The sequence below is a fragment of the Camelus dromedarius genome, chromosome 16 (assembly GCF_036321535.1).
Source record: "Camelus dromedarius isolate mCamDro1 chromosome 16, mCamDro1.pat, whole genome shotgun sequence".
Taxonomy (NCBI): domain Eukaryota; kingdom Metazoa; phylum Chordata; class Mammalia; order Artiodactyla; family Camelidae; genus Camelus; species Camelus dromedarius.
The window spans coordinates 13,118,571-13,139,943 of record NC_087451.1 but is presented as its reverse complement, the minus strand read 5'-3'; the positions used below and the strand labels follow the sequence as shown (position 1 = coordinate 13,139,943).

General features: G+C 36.4%; 1 protein-coding gene across 14 annotated transcripts in view; it reads left to right on the top strand.

Moving 5' to 3' along the window:
* Nucleotides 1-21,373, top strand: part of BCAS3 (BCAS3 microtubule associated cell migration factor) — a 482,840-nt gene that overhangs the window by 178,505 nt on the left and 282,962 nt on the right. For 10 of the 14 annotated variants that reach the window (XM_031467999.2, XM_031468001.2, XM_031467994.2 and 7 more), the window contains 2 exons: nt 11,366-11,516; nt 20,804-20,848. In XM_031467999.2, coding sequence (XP_031323859.1) covers nt 11,366-11,516; nt 20,804-20,848 — 196 coding nt within the window. The remainder of the gene's footprint in view (nt 1-11,365; nt 11,517-20,803; nt 20,849-21,373) is intronic. The other 4 variants (XM_031467998.2, XM_031467997.2, XM_031468006.2 and 1 more) reach the window with 1 other exon arrangement.

Sequence of the window (21,373 nt, the reverse complement as noted above, 5' to 3'; positions counted from 1 at the left end):
TTATAGAAAGAGTTTGCTTTCTTCTGTCTAGTGTTAAATGTAGTCCATTTACTGTTTTGTTTGATTTTTCATCGTTGAAGCAGTGGCAAAGTACTGTTTAAAATGAATTGAAACTTATTGAAACTTCTTAAATATTGAGAGCACTAGCTTTTACAAATTTTCTTCATCCCAAATCTTGGAATTCTCTAAGAATAATAAACTAAGGTAATGAATTTCCCACTTATAGGGGGAGACTTTTAAAATTCATTTTATCAATTTGGGTCGGCTGTGTGATGGAGTCTAAATTGTGGCACGAGCATAGTGGAGAGGAAATTTTCCAACAGTAGATTTCATTGCCTGTCCCCATACACGCTTCATCTCTGAAACTTTTTGGGCATTAAAAAAAAAAATTTCTTCTGTATATATTTTTGCATGTTACAAATGGTATTTCTACCTCTTGATCTCTTCTCCCTTTCTGGGCTTATTTTTGCATCCCAAGACTCTTTGTTCTCAAGACAGTCTTAGTATCTTTTTGGAGCAGTGTAGACTGACCTTGTTCTGCATATAGTTTTAGCAACAGTTAGTTCCTTTGCCTTTTAATTTTCACGTATAAATTTTCTAAATTTATTGAGTTTTAGATTTAAGGAAATACTCAAATTTACATGTAATAGTCATGAGCGCAATAAGGTAATTAGCTTGTGAAAATGTATTCAGATGAGAAAATTTAGCAAATTGTTTATTTGATTATTAACACATTTATATATTGATAAATATTTAGTAATTAATGCAGTTTCAAGCCTCCAGTGTGAAGTTTTAATTCTACTGACATCTAATAAGCATTAGTGAGAAGTTCCATGCAGCTGCTTTGTAGGTAGTATGAAGAGTGATGACAGTGTCATTAAAGACCTCAATCCCCATGTTGCAAAATCAAAAACAAAAAACGATTGGATTCTTGCTTTCAGGCCAATTTTGCAGGGGATTTCTCTCATCTTTCTACCTTCCCAACCTTCCCCTGAGTACCTACAGTAATATCTTTTGTGCTGTGAACTGTTTCCTTGAGAAAGCAACAAGTGTTTTTGCTTGAAGTACATAAAGGTTCGCAGGAGTTTTGCTTCACCGTCTGTCACTCTCAAAAAAAAGTCATAGGGAGAAACAAGTCAGTGCCTCTTCAGAACTGCCCTTGAACTCTTTTTGTCTTGAACTTTGTCACCTAAACTGTTTGGTTGTTCTGTTAACAGCCTTTTAAAAAATATGTATATATTATTCATTTTCTTTTAATTGTGGGTTCTGCTCTCTTTGGCTCCTGTGAACAAGCTTCGCTTCCGCCCAGTTTGGTATGTGGGTCAGAAGGCACTGTTTCTCACCAGGGCGCTGCTGTTTCCTCTTCCTACTTGAGTAGATTGCAGATTATACTGGAATACGCCTGAGAAAAGGTCAGAAAGGAGGGTGAAAGTCCTGGAACTGCAGCTGGGAAGCTTGTCATTCTCATCTAGGGAAGGGGGAAAAAGGAGAAAGAAAGAAAAAGCGAGAGACTCCCATGTCGGCCCAAAACAACCCACATTCAGGAAATTCCCATTTGCACAGGGTACTTTTTATATATTCTGAAAGGACTTTATTTGGTTTTGATTAAATAATTATTGAGTGTTTGGCTGAGAAAGCTTTAATGTTAAATTAGATGGCAAGCGAGAGCCAAGCAGTGTTTTTAACTTTTCAGAGCCCAGATTTCCAGTGAGTGTTTCAAAACAAGCTACCATTGTACTTTTTTTTTTTTTTTTTTTTTTTTTTGACAGAGTCTAGAAGTCGGGGGCTTTTCAACTACAGAGTTAACTTAGTTAAACTCATTGGTGTATTTTGGATTTTTATCCCTGTCATTTTCACAGCAGGATATTAAAAGCAGACCGAACAGTTTAGTCTTCTGTGGACAGCATGAAGCACCAAAAAAGCCCCATCAGAGCTGACTACCCAGTTTTTATTTTGGAAAGACATGATGTTGGGAATAGAACATCTACATGAGCTCTTAGACTAAGGAAGTTGTTGGAAGGAGGACAGTATAGGGCTATTTGGGAATAGGGCTCTTCCTACAGGATGATCGTCTCAGGAGAGCTGGGTTGTCACATCAGTATTGGCTTCAGTGTGTCTCATTAATCCAGTTTCAAAATGTAAGAGTTCAAAACACCAGCAGACCAAGGACGCTGACTGGGAGGCTCATATCCTAGAACAGGAATGGATCTTGTGGACAGATGGGAGGAAAGGTGCTGATAACAGAATTGGACACTACTGTGGGAGTCTCATTTTTACAGGTTTCTGTTCTAAACCTTTGGAAAAATGGAGTGCTTAAAGTAAATAAAGTCCGTGTCCATGATAAGGGTCAAAAAGTGAGAAGATAATGCCGTGTTTTTCTTAGGTCACTGTCAACACTGCCTGGTGTCCTTTTGCTTTTTCACAAATGAATCTTGGCCATTTTTACATTTATTCCTAACCTCCAATGACAACGAAAGACAGTGCTTCTTTATCCTCTACATTCTCCATTTGATCCACGTTATTTCATTGTATTTCTAAGTTTCTTACACCTTCTGTTCCTAGACTCTTCCTTTGACCCTCCCATTAGCAATAATCTGTGCCTCTAGAAACTTGTAACGGAAAGTTTTCTCTTTCTCACTGATGAACCGTTTTAAGGTACTTTCTCACCTACATCTCTGACCCCTTGATTGCTTCGTGTTATTTTAACTGCTCTTACTCCCCTTGATTCACAGTATGGTAGGGTAGGGAAATTTTTTAAAGGGTTGAGGGGAGGAAGCACAGAGCTACATTTCTGTCTTATTTTTCCTCTTCTGTTTTGCATTTAAGAAGAAGTGCATGCATACCAACAGATACACTGATAATTAACTTTAATATTTAGCATAATCTGGAATGGTCAATAATTTCAGGATCTGGCCGGCTTTAGAAATTTCTCGTAGCTGGCAGTTTGCCACATTCACATGTTCTCACATCACTGCATTCAGAAGCTAAGAATACCAACCTGGCAGCTTCCGCAGGGAGGGTGAAGATAAAACAGAAAGGAGTCTAGCTTTGCAGCCACGTTACCTGGGAGTTGTGGCTGATGTCTTTTCCACAAATGTTCAAGTTTGTCAAAGCCCAGTAAATCTTGGAAAGTTTATTTTCCTTGTAGCATCTGTGTTTTATAATGGGTCTTTTAATTTGTTTTTACTTTGTCTGCGGGGATTTCTTTTGTCCGGAGTTTTCAGACTCTTGTCTTTTTTTTTTTTTTTCCTGTGGAAGTGAGTCCGTTAATGATGGCTGGTTTGGGAATATGCCTCTGCCAAGCTGACCCGACAAGCCGTTCCTCCAGTGCAGCAACAAAGCCCATTGTCATTTTTCTCTCTTTACTTTTATCCTCAACTTGGTCCAATTTTCCTCTGTGTTTTTATAGTGTAGAGTATCTGGGGAAACGTAGTTTGGGACAATGCATAAATGATAAGGTGGCATTTTGAAGTTAGCAAAATTTTTAGTAAACAGAAGTTATATCATGTCAGCCTTATACACACACACAGTGGTGCTCTGTGTTGATATTGGAGATTGAGAATTCCTTTCCCCCGGTGTACCGGCAGGTATTCTTCATGCAAAAGGCAGCAGAGGGAAAAAAAAGAGAGAGCACATGAGGTTGTTTTCATAATCCCTTTTTCAAAAATGCAAATTTGTACAAACAAACACAAAAAGTCAGTGGTTAAACCCCAATGTGAACTGTTCTGGTTTAGTGCTTTGTATTGTGATATTAAAAGCAACAGTAACCATAAACAAATAAACAACAGAAAACAAAACAAAACATTGTAGCTTTCAACATCAAAGGATGTTTTTAAAATTCTGATTTTTAAATGATCTTCTTTTCCCAAGTAGAATTCCTGCTTTAATTTATTGAGAAACCATTTTATTGGGACTTGGGATTTCCCCCCCCAAGAGAACTCCGTCTATCTTGGGGACTGGTAAACCTCTAAAGGATCAAAGCTCTAGTGGATTTGGTTAAAGACCCCAAAGCCTGAAGGCTTATGGAAGTTTATCTATATAGAGTAAGCCCAAAAAACTGGGATGAGAGTCTTAGAAGAGCTTATTTTCTCATGAGATTTTTGGGACTTCCTCTGTTTGGATGTGCCAGAAATACTGTGAGAATATCCATTCTCGTGGCATTTGTCACTTACAGGTCTTGTCCCAGCTGGAATCTGAAAGTATAATGGTGTGTGAAATATCATATGAAGGCCACTACTAAAATTACAACTAAACAACCCTTGCTGTTTTCATTGTATTCATACAATAAAGAGAAAAGTATGGTAAAGAATGGTCACTGAAGGTGACATTCAGAATTTATGTAATGAATGACCTTCACGGATCTCAGAAATTTTTAATTAAAAAAATTCTTTTAATTAAAGTATAGTCAGTTACAATGTGTCAGTTTCTGGTGTACAGCATAATGTCCCAGTCATGCATATGTATACATATATTCGTTTTCATATTCTTTTTCATTAAAGGTTATTATAAGATACTGAATATAGTTCCCTGTGCTATACAGAAGAAATTTTTTAAATCTATTTTTATATACAGTGGTTAACCTTTGTAAATCTCAAATCCCCAAATTTATTCCTTCCCATCCCCTTTCACTGAGAAATTTTTTATTTTAATATTACTATCATGCATATGCCTAAAAGGTGGAGCAAAGAAACAGTGTTGCTATCCTTCTCTGTCCAAAGGGGAATTGAAACTTAAAAACAGAGGGACAGACTTCAACCCCATCCAAGGCTTAGGAAGTTTCCTCTGCTGAACCTCATTATATTAAGAAGCTTCAGGCTTAATGAAAAATCCTGGCTCAGAAATTTAGGCTTGATACAACAGTAAGGAAGTTACGGTTCCTTTTTAATCTATTAAAAAGTTCTTATTCTATTCTTAAAGTTACCAAGTCTAGGCTCCTGGCTGAGTCAACCTGAGACTAAGCAGAATAGTGAAAGCCAAGGATTCCAGCATCAGGCAGTCTTCTAAAGTACTTTGAGTCCCCTCCAAAATTAATTTTTTTCCTATAGATCATAGAGCTGTATTTTCCTATACTTCGTGGATATGCAAAAGAATCTATTTCTGTCATTCTTTCAGCACACCTGTACTGAGCTGTCAGTGGTTAGTAAGACGCTGCTCTGGCTCTGGAGGAGTCTTCAGTTTTCCTGGAGGATAAATCTGAAGGTTTGTTAGAGTCTAGTCACATTTTGAAAGGAGATCCATGACACAAAGGAGGAGATAGTGAAAATCATGTTTAACCAAAGACTTTGAACAATTGAAAAGGGAAGAAAGGGTCATGGTATTATTCTCGTGTATTTGAGTCAGTATGAACTTGTATTTTTAAATTTGGTATTATTTATTTTTTCATTTTAATTGCAGTGTAGTTGGTCTACAGTGTTGTATTAATTTCTGGTGTATGGCATAGTGATTCAGTTTTATATATATATATTTTATATATACATTTTTCATATTCTTTTTCATTATAGGCTATTACAAGGTCTAAATGTAGTTCCCTGTGCTATGCAGTAGGACCTTATTGTTTACATGGTTTCGTGGAGATTTTTCCTGTGGTTCCCCCTGCCCAGGATCTCTGTCAGAGTTCAGTAGGTATTCCGTGAGAATTGTTCCACATGTAGATGTATTTTTGAAGTATCTGTGGGAGAGGGTCTGCTCCCCTGTCCTTCCATTCTGCTGTCTTGAAGCCGCTCCTAAGTTTGGTGTTTTTCATGTGTATTTTTACACATAGATCATTATGTGTCCCCAGACGAAATTCCTGTCTAAGCTAGTTCTCTCATTTTACTAATTTCTGGTACAATTGTTCACACATCTCTCATCTTGTCCTTAATTTTTTTTTAGAAAATTAAATGTAGGAAGATACAAGTTCCTTCCTCTATATTCAAAATCTACATATTGTTGTCCCTTTAAAACAACAACAGTAAAGACATCTCCTTTTTGTTCCTGAGACACTGTGCCGATACCTGTATTAGCATGTTTTCTTCCACTGAATTCTTTAAAGTTATGTGGTGTTTCTGTCTTACTATGTTACGGATTCATGAGGAGTCCCCTGGGCTTATTCCTCCAGGAGTAGAACAGGGCCTCGTACCAATAAGGCTCAAAGAGGGCGGAGTGAAAGAGAGAATGTTGAATGAAGCCTTTCCTTGGTTCTTGCAGTATCTCACCTTTTGAGTGTTTTCTTTTCAGCCGCAAAGTCCTTGAGTCTGTGCTCTGTGTCAATTATCTGTGAATGTTCCCTTCACTTGCCCCTTTCCCTCTGACTGTCTCACTGTCTTCAGTAGTGAAACTACCCTTTTGAAGATGCCCAGAGTCAGCGGTTTTCTCTCTGAGTTTGCCTTTCTGAACCTTGTCTTTGTTGAGCATTTAATTAACAGGTTTATTCTTTCATAAAAGCTATTTTGATAAATTGCCTGCCACATAGTAAAATGTTAGGACCGACACTGCCCCTCCTCTTAAGAACACAAAATCTACCCAGCTTGCTTAACTCTTTCAGGTGGGCTGGGTTTTAGAGGCACATGAGGAACGCAGCACCAGGAACAGAAGCTCAGAAACTCTAGGGTGTTGAAGACAATACAGTAGCAGGCTGAGAGGGATGGGTGTGAGGTACCTTGTATGCTACCCTGGGGTGGTACTTTATCCTGGTGAGCCAGCCAAGGGCTTTAAGTCATGGCTAACTACACCACAAGATGTGGAGCTTCTCAGTGGTTCTAGACAGCTCATCCTACCCATGAATTTCAGTGCACAATCTGTAGTCTTCCCGTGCTGGAGAGTTTAGGCACCTAAGTTCCTACTCGTCTGCCTCAATTGAATTGTTCCTGAAAACCAAGATCACTTTGTATTCAAACTGCTGTGCGTTCCAGTTCTGTCCTCTGGTTAGAGATGTCTCGCTGTGGCTTGCCTGGGTGGCATCCCTCTACACTCTGCCCTTCATGTTGCCCTTCATCCTTGGAGTATTTCTCCTCCCCAGCACTTACCCATCTTTTACCCGTCTTTCAAAGCCTAGTTCATGTCCCATCTGCTCCATGATCTCTTCTCCAAATAATTGATCCCATGTGTACTTATCTTTAGTACTAGGCAATTAGCACTTAATTAGTCCTGTTTCATGCATACTAGACTGTAAGCTTTGTGACAACGAAGAATGCAGTCCTCACAGCATGTCATCTTAAGCTAAGGCACTCAACAAATAATTGACTGCTAGTTTTGAAATGTGTGTGTTAAACACAGTCCTTGAATTTCATTAGCTTGTGACATATTTCATGTCGCGGTCTCATTTCAGATCCAAAATAATATTACTGTAGTTGTCAAATGGTGAATCTTGCAACTGTTTACATTTATACTGGCCTTAAGGGTATCATAATAAATCACTTTGAATGACTTAACCCTAGAGTCATTTTTCTGTTAATCTCTCACAAGTATAAAATATTATAATTGGATTCCACTCTTCATTTTGCCTATAAACTTTGTGTTGTGCGAGTGTAGATATTATTGTATAATTTATTAACAGCCTAAAGAATCTTGTGCATATTCTGAATGCTGTTATTTTATTATCCCTTCCATAGGTGTGGGTGTCTTCAATTAATTTTAATGTGGAATCTGATTTAGAAATTGGGGGTATAGAGAGAAATATTTATTTTGTTTGTATGCATTTCTTATCTTTTTTTTCTTGTTTTGCTAAAAAGATGTTTTTAATTGTTTAACTTGATAATTCCATAGATTTTTGTCCAAGAAAGATGTCACAATTGAATTGTTAAGCCATTATCCCAATTCTGAAGACACCTTCATCTTGTAATGATTTTTTTAAAGGGAGCTTCTTACTTTCCCCTACCTCTGAAGCTATCATCAGATATGCTGTGGTGGTTCTCCCTCTATACTGAATCCATGCCATTTTGAGAGTGAATGTCTTTTAGGATATCTTTTAGAAATAAGATTTTAATTAAGACCTTGAGGGGGTATTCTTTTGTTTTCTACATAAATTTGTCTCAATTCAAATTAGTAAAAAGAATTATGTGTGTTTGTTTATTGTCAGTATTATGTATACAATACCATATTTATTGCTAACCTAATAACTGGGGCAGGTACTTTTTATAAATAGAGAAGACTAATGATTTGAAAATAACATTGGCTCAATAAAGTGTTTTGTGTATGGAAGAGTTGTTGAATTATAAACATTAGACTCTTTTTTATAGCATTGAAAATGTGGTAAATTTTTATAAAGTTTCTATTGTAAGTACATGAATTACTTAGAATCACTATAAAAATACAGTAAACAAACAAAAAAAAAAGGGATGTTGGTTAAAAGACACATGAATCAGTGGAACAGAATCCAGGAATAGACCCACACATATATGGTCAATTGATTTTTGACATTGGTGGGAAGGCAATTCAGTGGAGAAAGGATCATCTTTTAAATAAATGATGATGAAGCAAGTGGACATCTATTTTTAAAGCAATGAAGACAATAAACTTCAACTCATATCTCACTCCATATACAAAAATTAACTAAAAATTAATCACACTCTGCTCTTGCCACTTCTGATCAATATTGTACTGGAATTTGTAACCAAGGCTATTAGGCAATAAAAGAAATAGAAGTCACCTGGACTGGAAAGGAAGAAGTAAAACTCTCTTCTTTGTGGATAACGTGATTGTGTACCTAGAAAATCCCAAGGAATCCACAAGAAACTATTAGAGCTAAGATATGAGTTCAGAAAGGATGTAGGATACAAGATCAATGTATAGTCTAGTGACAAGGGACTTATCCTGAGAATATAATTAACTCTTAAAACTGAACAACAACAAAAAAGACAACTCAATTTTGGGCAAAAATTTTGGATACTCATTTCTCCAGAGAAGGTACACAAATTACTAAAATGCACATGAGAAAGATGTTTAACATCATTAGTCATGAGAGAAATACAAATCAAAATTGCAATGAGATACCACATCACACCCACTACAATTGATAAAGTATAAACGATCAGCAATAACAAATGTTGTTAAGGATATGGAGAATTTAGAGCCCTTAATACATTGGTGCCGTCACAGTTTGGAAGTTCCTCAAAAGGTTAAAAATAGACCCAGCAATTCCACTCCTAGGTGTACATACCCAAGAAAATTGAAAATACTAGTCCACGTAACACTTGTGGACTAATGTTCAGAGAAGCATTATTCATAGTAGTCTGAAAGTTAAAACAACCCAAGTATTCATCAGCTGATGAATGGATAAATAAAATGTGTTATATTCATACAACAGAATATTATTCAGCTATGAAAAGGAATGAACTATTGCTACATGTCATAACATGGATGAACCTTGAAAACATAATAAGTGAAAGAAGCAGTCACAAAAGGCCACATTGTGTGATCCCACTCATATGAAATATCCAGAATAGGCAAATCCGTAGAAACAGAAGGGATCTCTGGTTGTCAAAGACTGATGGGTAGGGCAAAGGAAGAGTGACTGCTCATGGGCAGGGCTTTCTTTTGGGGTGATGAAAATAGTCTGAAATTAGATAGTGATCACAGTTGTACTGCTCTTTAGAATATACTAAACACCACAGAATTATATACTTTAATAGGGTGAATTTCATGGTATATGAATTATATCTTGCAAAAATGTGAAGTCAATTTTTAAAATGGGCCAAAGCTTTGAACAGGCACTTTACCAAGGAAGATATATGGGTAGTAAATAAGTACATGAACAACAAGGTAAACATTTTTGACCATTAGAGACATCCAAATAGAAGCCAGAATAGCTAAAATTTAAAAAAAAAAAAAAAAGAAAAAAGAAAGAAACAAAATCCTGGTGAAGATGTGGAAGAACCGGAATGATCATACTTTGCTGGTGGGAATGTGAAATGAATCAGCCACTCTGTCAAACTAGTTGGCATTTTCTTTGCTTAATTTTTTCCCCCAGTTTTATTAGGTAGAATTGTTACAGTTTGACTGCAGGTATACAATATATTGCATGTGAATATATTTATACACAATATACTGCACATTTTTTTAGTTTACACGTATGTACTGATCATTGTTTCTAAGAACAGATTAGAGCTTTAGCTTTTTAAACTTACATAGTTATCAAAGGAATAATGCCAACCGCAAAATAAGAATCAACAGAATACAGTGATCCATTCACAAAGGACAGTCAAATGTGCTTACACGTATTCAAGAAATCAATCATCTGAGTTATAAATAATTAGTAGTTCATTTGTATCCTTTTTTGAAGATTCCCCATTTTCTCAACTTTAAACATACCATTATGTCCATGCAAACATTCATTTACTATGATCATCAATTCCATTCCTAGTTTATCTATTTTAAAATAGCAGCTTTATTCACGATAACCCAGAGCTAGAAACAAACCAGATGTTGTTTTGCCAATGACGTGGTAAACAAACTTCCTTCTATACAATGGGGTCCTACTCAGAAATAAGAAAGAAAGAGTTGATGCATGCAGGAAAACGTAGAGTGGTTGATTCTCAGATGCTTACTGGCAAGTGAAAGAAGCAAGATTCAATTAGCTACATACTTTATGATTTCATTTATAAGAGATTCTAGAAAATACACAACTGTGGAGGGGGAGAAAAGCTAAGTGCACAAGTGGAGTTTGGTTTACTGGTGAGATGAGAATAATCACTCTCACTGCAGATCAGATTTTATTTCACAGAGTTTGTTTTACGTGGTTGTCACTGAGCCATAATGACTAATTTTGATTTTTGATATTAATGCTCACCATAAAATAAAGGGGAATGTATCGAGTTGTGTCTTTTAATTTCATGGTGGGGAGTGGTATCTTCTGGGAGGCAGGCAGTGTTTTTGACTGTGACTTTGGTCAGTCTCATCCTGTGTCTATATGGATACACATCCTTATGACTTATGTTTCTTCTGCCCTCTGAGCACAGTGTTGCCAGGGCTGGAATATTCTCCCCACTTGCTCTCAGACTTGTTTAGGGAATCGTTCTGTGCTTCTTGTAGAATAATTTAGATCTTTCCATTTTGTTTTCTCTGACTATCCTATATTTCTTTATAACACCATAAAATCATAATTAAATTTTATACTAATTATTTGTATAACCATTTAACATCTATCCAATTCTGTACCTTTCAGTCCTCCATCCTTAAAAGCTAAAGTCTCTATTTATAATCAAGGCACAGTTGTTGTTACCAGTGTTCTTTGTTTTTGTTTTTGTTTTCCCCATCCATATAACCACGATTCTTTTAGAACCAATTCTGCCTTTGGTAACTTTCTTAAAAGATCAGTGGAGTCAGTGCGAACCCTATCAAAGAAAGAAACTTCGTTTGGTGATGCTTTGCTTAATTTTTCTCTTTGTAGGGAAACTCAACAGCCAAGACTCCTACAATAATTTTGCCAACAACAACCCTGGCAACCCTCGGCTCTCCCCTCTCCCCAGTTTGATGGTATTGATGCCTCTTGCACAGATCAAGCAGCCAATGACACTGGGGACCATCACCAAAAGAACAGGGTAAGGCCTCAGGCTTGATGTCTTTTTAGTAGCAGCTTTAGAGTATTAAATATGTAAAAAATAAAATGTACTTTTTCTTTGAGTGGTTTTGATTATGTTCTTCATTTCCAGCCCACATGAGACTTAATGGCAGCAGGTTAAGTACAAAGTGGAGAACATGCGCATTCATATTCATACACAACCATGTACACACACATTCAGAGAGAGAGGAAAAAAAAACCAAAGCAGTGACAAGTTGTGAAAACTAGTATTGACTAATAAAAACCAGAGCCATCTACTCAGTCTTATAGTTGCTGCCTTGTGGCTTTGTCTGAGAGTAGTACACTTTCATTTTCTTGCTTTTGTGGACATTTATCTGGATATATAATGGCCCCCAAATTTTGACGGATAGAAATACTAAGGAGGGAACTTTATATGACAACCATGTTTCTAATATAGTTAAAAAAAGAAACTCTGTCAAGGTACAGTTTACATACACTAGTCTATCATGATTCTATCATCATTAGTGTCAGGGCAATGTGATGTTGTGGATGGTTTTCAAAAGCCAGGGTCCCAGGTGTTACTCAGATTGGTCACAATAATATCCTCAAAGACTTGATAAAGCACTTGATATCTTTGTGCTTATTTTAGGTTATTTAAAATTTTAAAAAAATTCTTACCTATTAGGATTATAAAATTATCACTTCTTTGGGTTCTGGCAAAAAAAGTGCTGTGTCTAAGATATCATTAGATGTTCAATTGTATAGCAACTCTGAAACTCCCATTTTGTACCAAAAAATATTTATGTCTATAGGCTAATTACCTGCTTCCATCAATCAGCAATCCTGAGGTTTAACCTAATTTGAGATGGAACAACTATCTTAAAATTCTGTATTCAGGTAGTCAGGAGAAAATTTCACCTTGGCTTCAAATAGTCTTCTCAGTCTTTCCAACAAAAGGAATAGATTAAATTATTTGGCTGCTGTATCAATATGTTTTAATATTGTTGTGCTAGGTTGTAAATTGTTTACAGAAGTCGCTTTTCTAAGAAGAAATATGCATTCTCAGGAACCAGGCCCTTGAGCTCCAGATTTTACTGTAACACAAAAAATGACCCTCTACCTAGTGGAATGGTGTTTGCATATAGAGTGATTCTATTGCTGAAAGCAGAAATTGAGTTTGTGGTATATCAATGACAAAAAAAGGGCAAAATACAGCAAACCTAGATCCCAAATCACACATTTTATGAGATCATTTGGCCTGTATTGAAAGAAAAAATGATTTCAATTTTTTAACTCTTTATGTTCAGTAGTAGTGTAGTTTAGACTTTTTATTTTCCTTCCTTTTCATTTTTTTTTAATTTAAAATAAAGTAAATAAGAGTGGCTATGAATAGTAAAGGTATTATGAACTTACATTTACAGGTAACTCACTTTTTTTCTTTGTATAATGTATACAAAGTATTTCTGCATTTTTATCTGTTTCTCCTGAGTCTAAGTGAAAGATTGCTTAAAAATTTTCCTATTGATTTTCATTTTATTTCTAAGTTAGAATTTATTTCAAAAATATTTGTGGAGAGGAGTCGAAAGTGAGTTTCCTTTTGTATGTATTTGAAATTTTCCGTAATGAAAACATACGATCTCTCACACACCCTTTCACTCTCTCCCTTGCTACTCTCTTTCTCTCTGCCCTTTGATGGGTAGAAACTATTAATCATCTGGTGTCTTCCTGTGCTGTCATACTTTATGATCTTGGATACATTCTGTGCTTCCTTTTCCTTTTAAAAACTTAGTCACGGTTCCTAGATTTGTAGAGTGTGTGTATTCTAGACAATTTAATAATTAATGAATTAAGTGATATGAATTTGAATTGTGTTTTGAAATTAATATTAGTTCAAGATACATGTACCATATTGTTGACTAGGCTTCTTATCTCAGTTCTCAAACTACTTTATTTTTGCCAAGTCTTTGAATTCTTTTTAATATGTCCTGTATTGAAATGTTTCAAGAGAATGATTAATATTTGTCCCACAATGCGTAATTTAAAACCTTTTGATACAGATTCAGACTGTATATAAGTTATAAGGTTATAAGACCAGTGAAAGGAATGCCTGTATACCCAGATTTCCCAGATGTTAACGGATTAATGCATTTGCTTCATCATTTATCTTCTTTTACTCTGTGTGTGCACAGGCGAGCATACGCACACGCACACCCACCATAAACTCATTAGTTTTTTTTTTTTTTGGTATATATTGTAGTTGTTGTCTGTAATGAAATCCCTACTTGTGGCAGAGCTTCAGTGCATCGTAAATTACCCCACCCACTCTTCTTTTTTTCCCCTCCCCTTGTGCTATTCTTTTTTTCCCTTCCTGTTAATATAGATTATGGTGACCTATAAACACTTTGATGATAGTATTCATAACTTGCACTTGGCTATTGGTAGATTAAAAGACTTGGTACCCTTAAGCCATTTTCTGAAGGGTTTGTTGATTATATTCAGAAATTGTTATTGTGACTTTCCTTATAATTCTTAGAGTATTACTGTAAGTCACCCAAACATTTAATGGTCATAGAATTTTCAAATTGTAGTTTGTGGTCTTATTATCTTAAAACTTAGCATTTTCATTGAAATACATGTATTTTGCCTTACCAAAAGAAGTGTTTGTTTTGCGAGAACAAAATATATTTCCCGAATTTCCATTTTTCAAATATGCTGAGATTAGAAACACATTCTAGACATTTTATATCACTAGGTTTCATCCCATTGGATATTAAGTTATATTTATTTCATTTTTATTTTTAGAGATTTTACTGTGACCAGATCTCAAACTGCAGTTAGCTCATTTGCATCATTTCCAGCAATTTTTATTATATTTACTGAGAATTTTGATTGCTACATTAAGGTCACCAGAGTGATGCACAAACAGGCTTTTAATTTTCCAGATTTCTTTTCATTGTGGAAATCCTAACTTACTCTAACTTTGCTTCGATCACATAGCTTTCCTAGGTTTTTAATAATAAAATTAACAGAAATATTGGACATGGATTATGTAGAGAGAGAACACGGAGCTGACTCATTTATAGACATATGAGTAATGCCTGGTAATATTCTAGTAAAATTATATACTTACATAGGTTGGATCAATATTTATTTATTCCGTGTCTTAGATGTTTGGCATAAGGGCATCAAATAAGCATTAAAAAATTACATTTCTAGCACAGAGATTTCTAAGGATTGCCTGGGATCCTATATTTAAATAACCAAATTTAGATGGAAGCCTCAACTCAAACCTTCAGGGGATAGAATTGTGCTTACCATGTTTCACATCTGCCCTCTTATTTTTGGAAATACATATCCCTGAAAGCTTGTGCAGTGTAGGACCATCTGTCTTACTCGAAGACATTCGCGGGGCCAGTAGACCTACAAATGGCAAAAGACAGATGTAATTACACCTCCATGTTCTGTACCTTGAAGCTGCACTTGGAGGAAATAAGGCCTATTTTGGCAACAGCTGTTGCTTAACTCTACTGTGGTGTAGGAAGGTAGAGGAGTGCTGGCCGTCATTTGGTTTAACAGTCACTCATTCAAAGAAAACCCATTTTTTTCCGGTCTTAAGACTGGAGGGTTGGAAAGACCTCCGTCCTGTGTTTACCATGTGTAAATAAGAGTAGTCCTCATCTGTTAAAAGTGAAACTGGGTACCGATGGATTGCTCCTTGTTTTGGAGTGTAGGGATTTATTAAGCAACATTTCGTGGATGTTTGGTGGCATTAATGAATTAAGTAAGTGACAAAGGTTTTTTTTTTTTAAATGCTTCTTATGTAAAAGTAGTAAAAAAGATAATTTGTCATCAGTAAGCTTAATTTTATGTATATTGACTCTAACATTACTACTATATGCACATTTTGTAGGCACAAGCAGAGAATAGTACATTTCAAAACATTGTCAGAGTAATTTCACAGAAATAAAAAAAAACAAATTGGGAATGAAGTTACTTCCTTATTCTTAACTAGCTGACCGTTTTTAGTAAATAATGATATGATTTGTCATCTTTTATAGATTTCCTTTTTCTTAAATGGAGCAGCTTCCTGTTTCCCCCTACTCCTACCCCGTCATGTTTAGTCATTTCTTTGTGAGCAATTTGAGGTAGATATTAGGAACCTTTGGCCTGACCCTGTAGAAGTAAATTAGGTAATGCAGTGAAAGAATCTTGACTTAGGAATCTGAAGCTCTGGCTTCTCTCATCTTGGCTCTGCCTTTACCACCGTGCCCTAGGTAAATTTCTGCATCTGAAAAATAAAAGTTTGTATGTATGAGTTATAATCTTTCAGCCTTGCAGCGTATGAGTTCCCACCAGATGTTCAATCCCGTTACCTAATTTCTAAGCCTCATTCCTTGCTGAGCCCTAGGCCAGTGTGGAGCAAGAGCTCCATTTACAAAATCTAGATGATTGTTCTGTTAGAACTGAAAGCATTTAATAGCATTTACTCGATGATCTCTAGTAGGAATTTGTCGCCCAGATCTGCCATCAGAGCTTGTTAAGTAAATGAATGACATTGGCATAGAGTCCTCAAGGAAGGTCTATTCCTTCTTCTAATTCAGTTAAGTCTGCCTTGGCTTGTTTAGACACTTTGACCTGAGCCCCACACCCTAGAGGTGAAGTTCTCAGAGTTAAGTGGGAAAGATCTGGAGAAAGATTCACTGGATACAGTCGCAGGTGTACTTCTCCACCTCCTAGCCCTGTCTTATCTGTGTGTTATTTCTTGATACTAACCTCTAAATGTTTGGTTCCAGCTGTGAAAGAATGGATAATGTATTTTCATTAGAATGGATGTGGATATGTCTACATGTGTAACATACTTACTAGTTTTCAATTTTTGTGTTAAATCAGGAGAGTACTTAAACCGTTCCATAGTTTCTTCCCTTTTACCATAAATCTGTGGACTTGGCAAGGCGGGGAGGGCGGGGATTAATTCTCCTATATACTGTGTTATAAGTTAGGAAGCATTACTTTCTGTAGAATGTTGACAATCTATGTAAGCTTTTCTAGTCTCTTTTCTGCCGTGTCTGGCAGAATTTGAACATTAATGCTTTTCTAGTGAAAATCTTGAGCTTGTCATTTAAATTTGCATGTTGAATATATCTCAAATTAGACAATTATAACCTGTATGTTTCAGCTTGAATTTGCCTAACAGATCAATAATTTGAGAGCCAGTAGTGCCATTGGTTTCTTTAGTAGGGAATGGTTAAAATTAAATTAATGAAAAATTTAAAGTAACTCTTGAAAATGTTATGAAGACTAATTTGCTCATGTGCATGTGGGAAACGTGAGTCCATCTCTGTTGCTGCTTAAAGGGGGCATACAGAGTGTAGCAGCGTCATTAGAGCGGCTGGAATATATTGTTAGAGAATGCAGCTTTACTTTCCAGTTTGACACATACAGCCCTTACTCTGTTCAGTACATTTAATATTTGTATGATGCTGATGTCTGTTAAGTGATAGTGCCTGACTTCTCATAGGACACAAACAACTGGAAAATAGGACCTTCAGAGTATGTTTATAGGATTTTTGTCTCAGACTACAACTATTTCTTTAACTCTGGATGGTGAAATTTAATCATTATTAATGCCTTTCATCGCTTGAGTCAGCTTGTGTAGGATTTCAGCATGTTTGAATCAAATCTAGTTTTATTTTTTACTTACATTTTAAAAATCTTCAGATTTGCCTTATTTTTAAGTAGTTAGACCAAACTTTTTGTGGTACTGCTTGGCCTTTAAAAAAAGGAGTCAGGATTTAAAGACTTATGTAGCTTTAGTAAGATATGATATAAAAGACAATTTCTTTCTATTATCTAAGAATCTGTAGAAGAAACCCTTTGAGAAACAATGGTCAAGTCATTTCATGCTGGACGTGAAATAAGTCTGTAATGGGTTTTTCTGGATTTTTTGTCTCTTGGCCAGTCCTGATGCTTTTCCATCAGAATTAAGCTTAAAAAGGACAGTCATGACATAGTGCATAGGTTTCATATGGCAGATTGTTAAATCTGCTGCAACTTAATAGTGTTTGGAAAACTGAAGACATCCTTAATACCTGAACATGATCATCTGAGTTGCGTATGTTAATACAGACAGTTTTAATTCAGCATGCCCTCTCCCTCACACACTCCCCTCCCCCTCCTACCCACCCCCGTGTAAAACTCCAGCTGCGGGATTTTGGAGGGGAGGGGAGAGTCATAGGTGAAGACAGCTGGATCGTGGACTTGTCCTTTGTGACTTTATATTTTCATTCTTTTGCTACCGAGGAAAGATGAAGCGGGCATATTTCAAAGGAACAGCTGACACTACCCATATGAAGTCAGTAATTACGTCAGTCACTAACTCTTTGGAGTTTGTGGCTCTTCTTTGGCGTGTCTGTGGCAGAGGTCCAGTTTGTGGGAGTGGGTAAGAAGTGGGTGAGTGTAGGTTGGGACCATGCCCAGTGTACGTACTAAAATGGGTTCTCACCCTGTTCCCCCACCTTCTGTTTTCTCCTGGAGCCGGGTTAGCTTGGAGATCTTTTTATTTGACTGAAGGTAGCTTTTACCTCACCCACCAGGTTATGCCGTGAACCGTGAGAACTGTAGGGTCTTTGAACTTGACAATGCTGCTGGTAGCGCAGGCCTGTTTACTCGTGTCTGGAGAGTTAACAGTGCATTTTGGGATGGTGGTGGGGCTGTCGAAATCTTGTTGGTAACATGCTGCTGCAACCTGGAAAGGAAAACCTAGGAGATTAAAAGGAACCCAAAACTTGTGTTTAATTTGTTTGGTTAATATGTTTCATTTTTATGCATAAGGGAACCTAAACTTGGAAAAAGGCATTTACTGGCTCTAAAGGTGGGAACATCAGCTGTCTTTTGAAATGTAGAAACTTCAAGGTTTTGTTTCATTTTGTTTGTTTTTGTTGGGTCAATAGAGAAGCCTTTTAAGTCATCAAAGACAAAGATAAAACTTTCAAATTCTTTGCAGTGAATCAGCTGTATCCTGATACTTGGGATGAATGCGGAGGCTCAGCTTCAATACAATATACATTAACTTTTATCTTGTGCCCAGACCTCCCAAGGCACAGTGCCTCTGTCAGAGCCATTTGAAGTATTTGGTGAATTCAGGTGTCTGCCCAAGGAAGAAAATGACAGGAAGTTGGGTGGTGGGTGCCAACAATAACCGCTTCATTCTTGAGGCATTTATGGGCATGTGGAAATGTATCAAACTTTCCATACATTTTCATTGATCATTTCTTCATGGCATCACTGTGCTATTGAGAGGTTGCAGTCTTCACATGATTTCAGTTATTCAAATCAGTGTCAAAGTACAGGGAGAACTCCAGTAACATTTTGTTTCTGATGTGATTAGTGTAAACAGAGAAGGCGATTGTGACTAACTTGTTTTTTTATTAATGGAATAGAATACAATAAAATGTAATTTTGCTACTGGTTCTGCAGACAAGCAGCTGTAGCATTCTATAGGGGCTTGTTAGAAATACAGAATCTAAGGCCCCACCCTGACCTACCCTGTTATATGCATTAATCTTCACTGTAACTAAATCTCAACATTTTATAAACATTGAAATAGAAAATGGTAAGGTTGATTATAGACAGAAAAGACGTTCATTAAATTTTTGTTTCAGTTTGTGTGTTTGCGTACATACCAACTTACATCTTAAAATACAGATGTCCCTTTGTATCTGGGGGAGGTTGGTTTCGGGACACCTTCTCCCCTCAATCTGTGGGTCTTCAAATCTCTTGTACAAATGGCCTGGTATTTGCACATCTAACCTGTGCACATCCACCCATACACTTTGAATCTTCTCCACATTGTGAATAGTAAATTGTCATATAAATAGCTGTTGGTGAGCAGCAAATTCAAGTTTTGCTTTTTAAAACTTTCTGGAATTTTTTTCCCCCAAAATGTTGGTCTGTGAGTGGTTAAATCCACAAATGTGGAACCTGCAGATAAAGATGGCCAGCTGTATGTTTCTGTGGGTCATAGTCAAGAAAATAATTGAAATCCATTGTCCTAAATGTGGATGATGACGTATGTCTGGTTGTGGTCTTATCGTTAAGTGTGGGAGAGGTTTCCTTGCCTTGTATTGAGACGTTCTCTAAAGTTTCTTTTCTTTTTTTCTTTTCCAATATCTTTGTCTTCCAACTCACTCTTTCTTCTAATTCGTTTCTTACTTTTCTGTTCCCTTCTTTGTATCTTCTGTGTATTAGTCCTCAGAATTGTCCTCAGTGTTGTGAAGACATTTCCCTCAAGTTTTAGTTTGTGGCCAAATATATTCAGTTTACTGGGAGAACAATGCTAATTATCAGGATTTTTTTTTTAATGTTCTTAACACCAGATTTGAAGAAGAAAATGTCCAGGTTATGCAGTGCACTTTCCTTCTCCATTTGTTAACGTCTTCTTTACAAGTGTCAGATGCTACAACAGTATTTGGTTTTGGATATAATTAAATCACTCAGTCATCTCTGTGCAAATATGCATAGCATGTCTTAAATGCTGTGAACAGAATATTGAGAAGAAAAACGTGTAACACTGAAGTCTGCTTTGTATCCCCGGCTGTATTTAAAAGAAGCAATTATGGCTTTAGTTTCCTGTATTCCAGCCTAACCCAGTATAGGCCAGGTAGCGGAAGTTAACCACCTGTATCACTATTAAGAGAAATGCTAATTTCCTGGAACGTGACCCTTAATGGAAATATATCATACTAAATACTTGTATTTAGTGTTAGGTCCTTTGACCAGCAATATGCAGTTCAACTTACTGTAAAGAAGCAATTTAGAAAATATGCACTTTCTGTGGTTCTGAGACTACAACTGGTGAACAGCAAGAGATGCTTATTGAAGTTTTTACTGAGTCCTCTTTCACGAGTTTTAAACATTTTGTGTCACACAACCACGCATCTGTTGCTACTGGTCTCACTCTTTTCCATCTAATAATTCCATTTAACTTCGACTTTGTTGTAAGGGGCCTCTGATGTGAAATTTACTTTATTTTACCTTAGGGACCCTACAGGGGTGCTCCAGAAAAGGGGGCGAAATAGAACATTTTGAAATCTCCAACCCTGTGAAAATTAAGGGACTTGTTACTGCACGTCATTCTGTTCGTTGGTTTCATCAGACTCGTTAGGATCTGCGACAGAATTGCAAACGATTACTAATTCTTTCAGTTATTTTATTCATACTCTATAACAGTATGATTTACATGTATTTGTTAATGTTCAATGAGTTTTCCTCTAATTTTTTGTGCATTTTCCCCCCTTTTCCATGAAGGCCTTATCTGTTTGGAGCGGGGTGTTTTTCCATAAAAGCTCCATGGTGAGTCCCGGTTCAGTCCCGCATGCCTAATTCATTTGCTGTTCTCTCAGAACGTAACTCTGTTGTGTCCTGTGTCTCCAGTTGCATGGCCTGATCACAGGTAGATGCCCCTAATCACGGAAGAATTTGTGGTTGGGTCGTGAGTGTTGGTGGTTAAACCTTAAAAGATCTGTTTTCTGGGTTTCACTTCATTTCTTGAAGTCACATAAGAAATCATAGATTAATACTTAAAAAAAAGAAATTAGAAGAATTCTCTCCTAATGCTAGTATATATTATAAGACAAGGCTAACCCCCAGGTTTAAAGCTTTGAGTATTATAGTGATAGACTCCCTACTTGTCATGCTGAACATGTGCAGGCATGATTCATTTTGAAATATAAATATATATAAGGTATACTAAAATTCCCCTATAAATTTTTATTGCATTTTATTTGGGACCAAAGGAACAAGAGTCAGTTCTGTTTTGAATAGTTTAGGTATTTAAGGAGCTACCAGAGGAAATTTGTGTTTCACATAAAAGCTCCT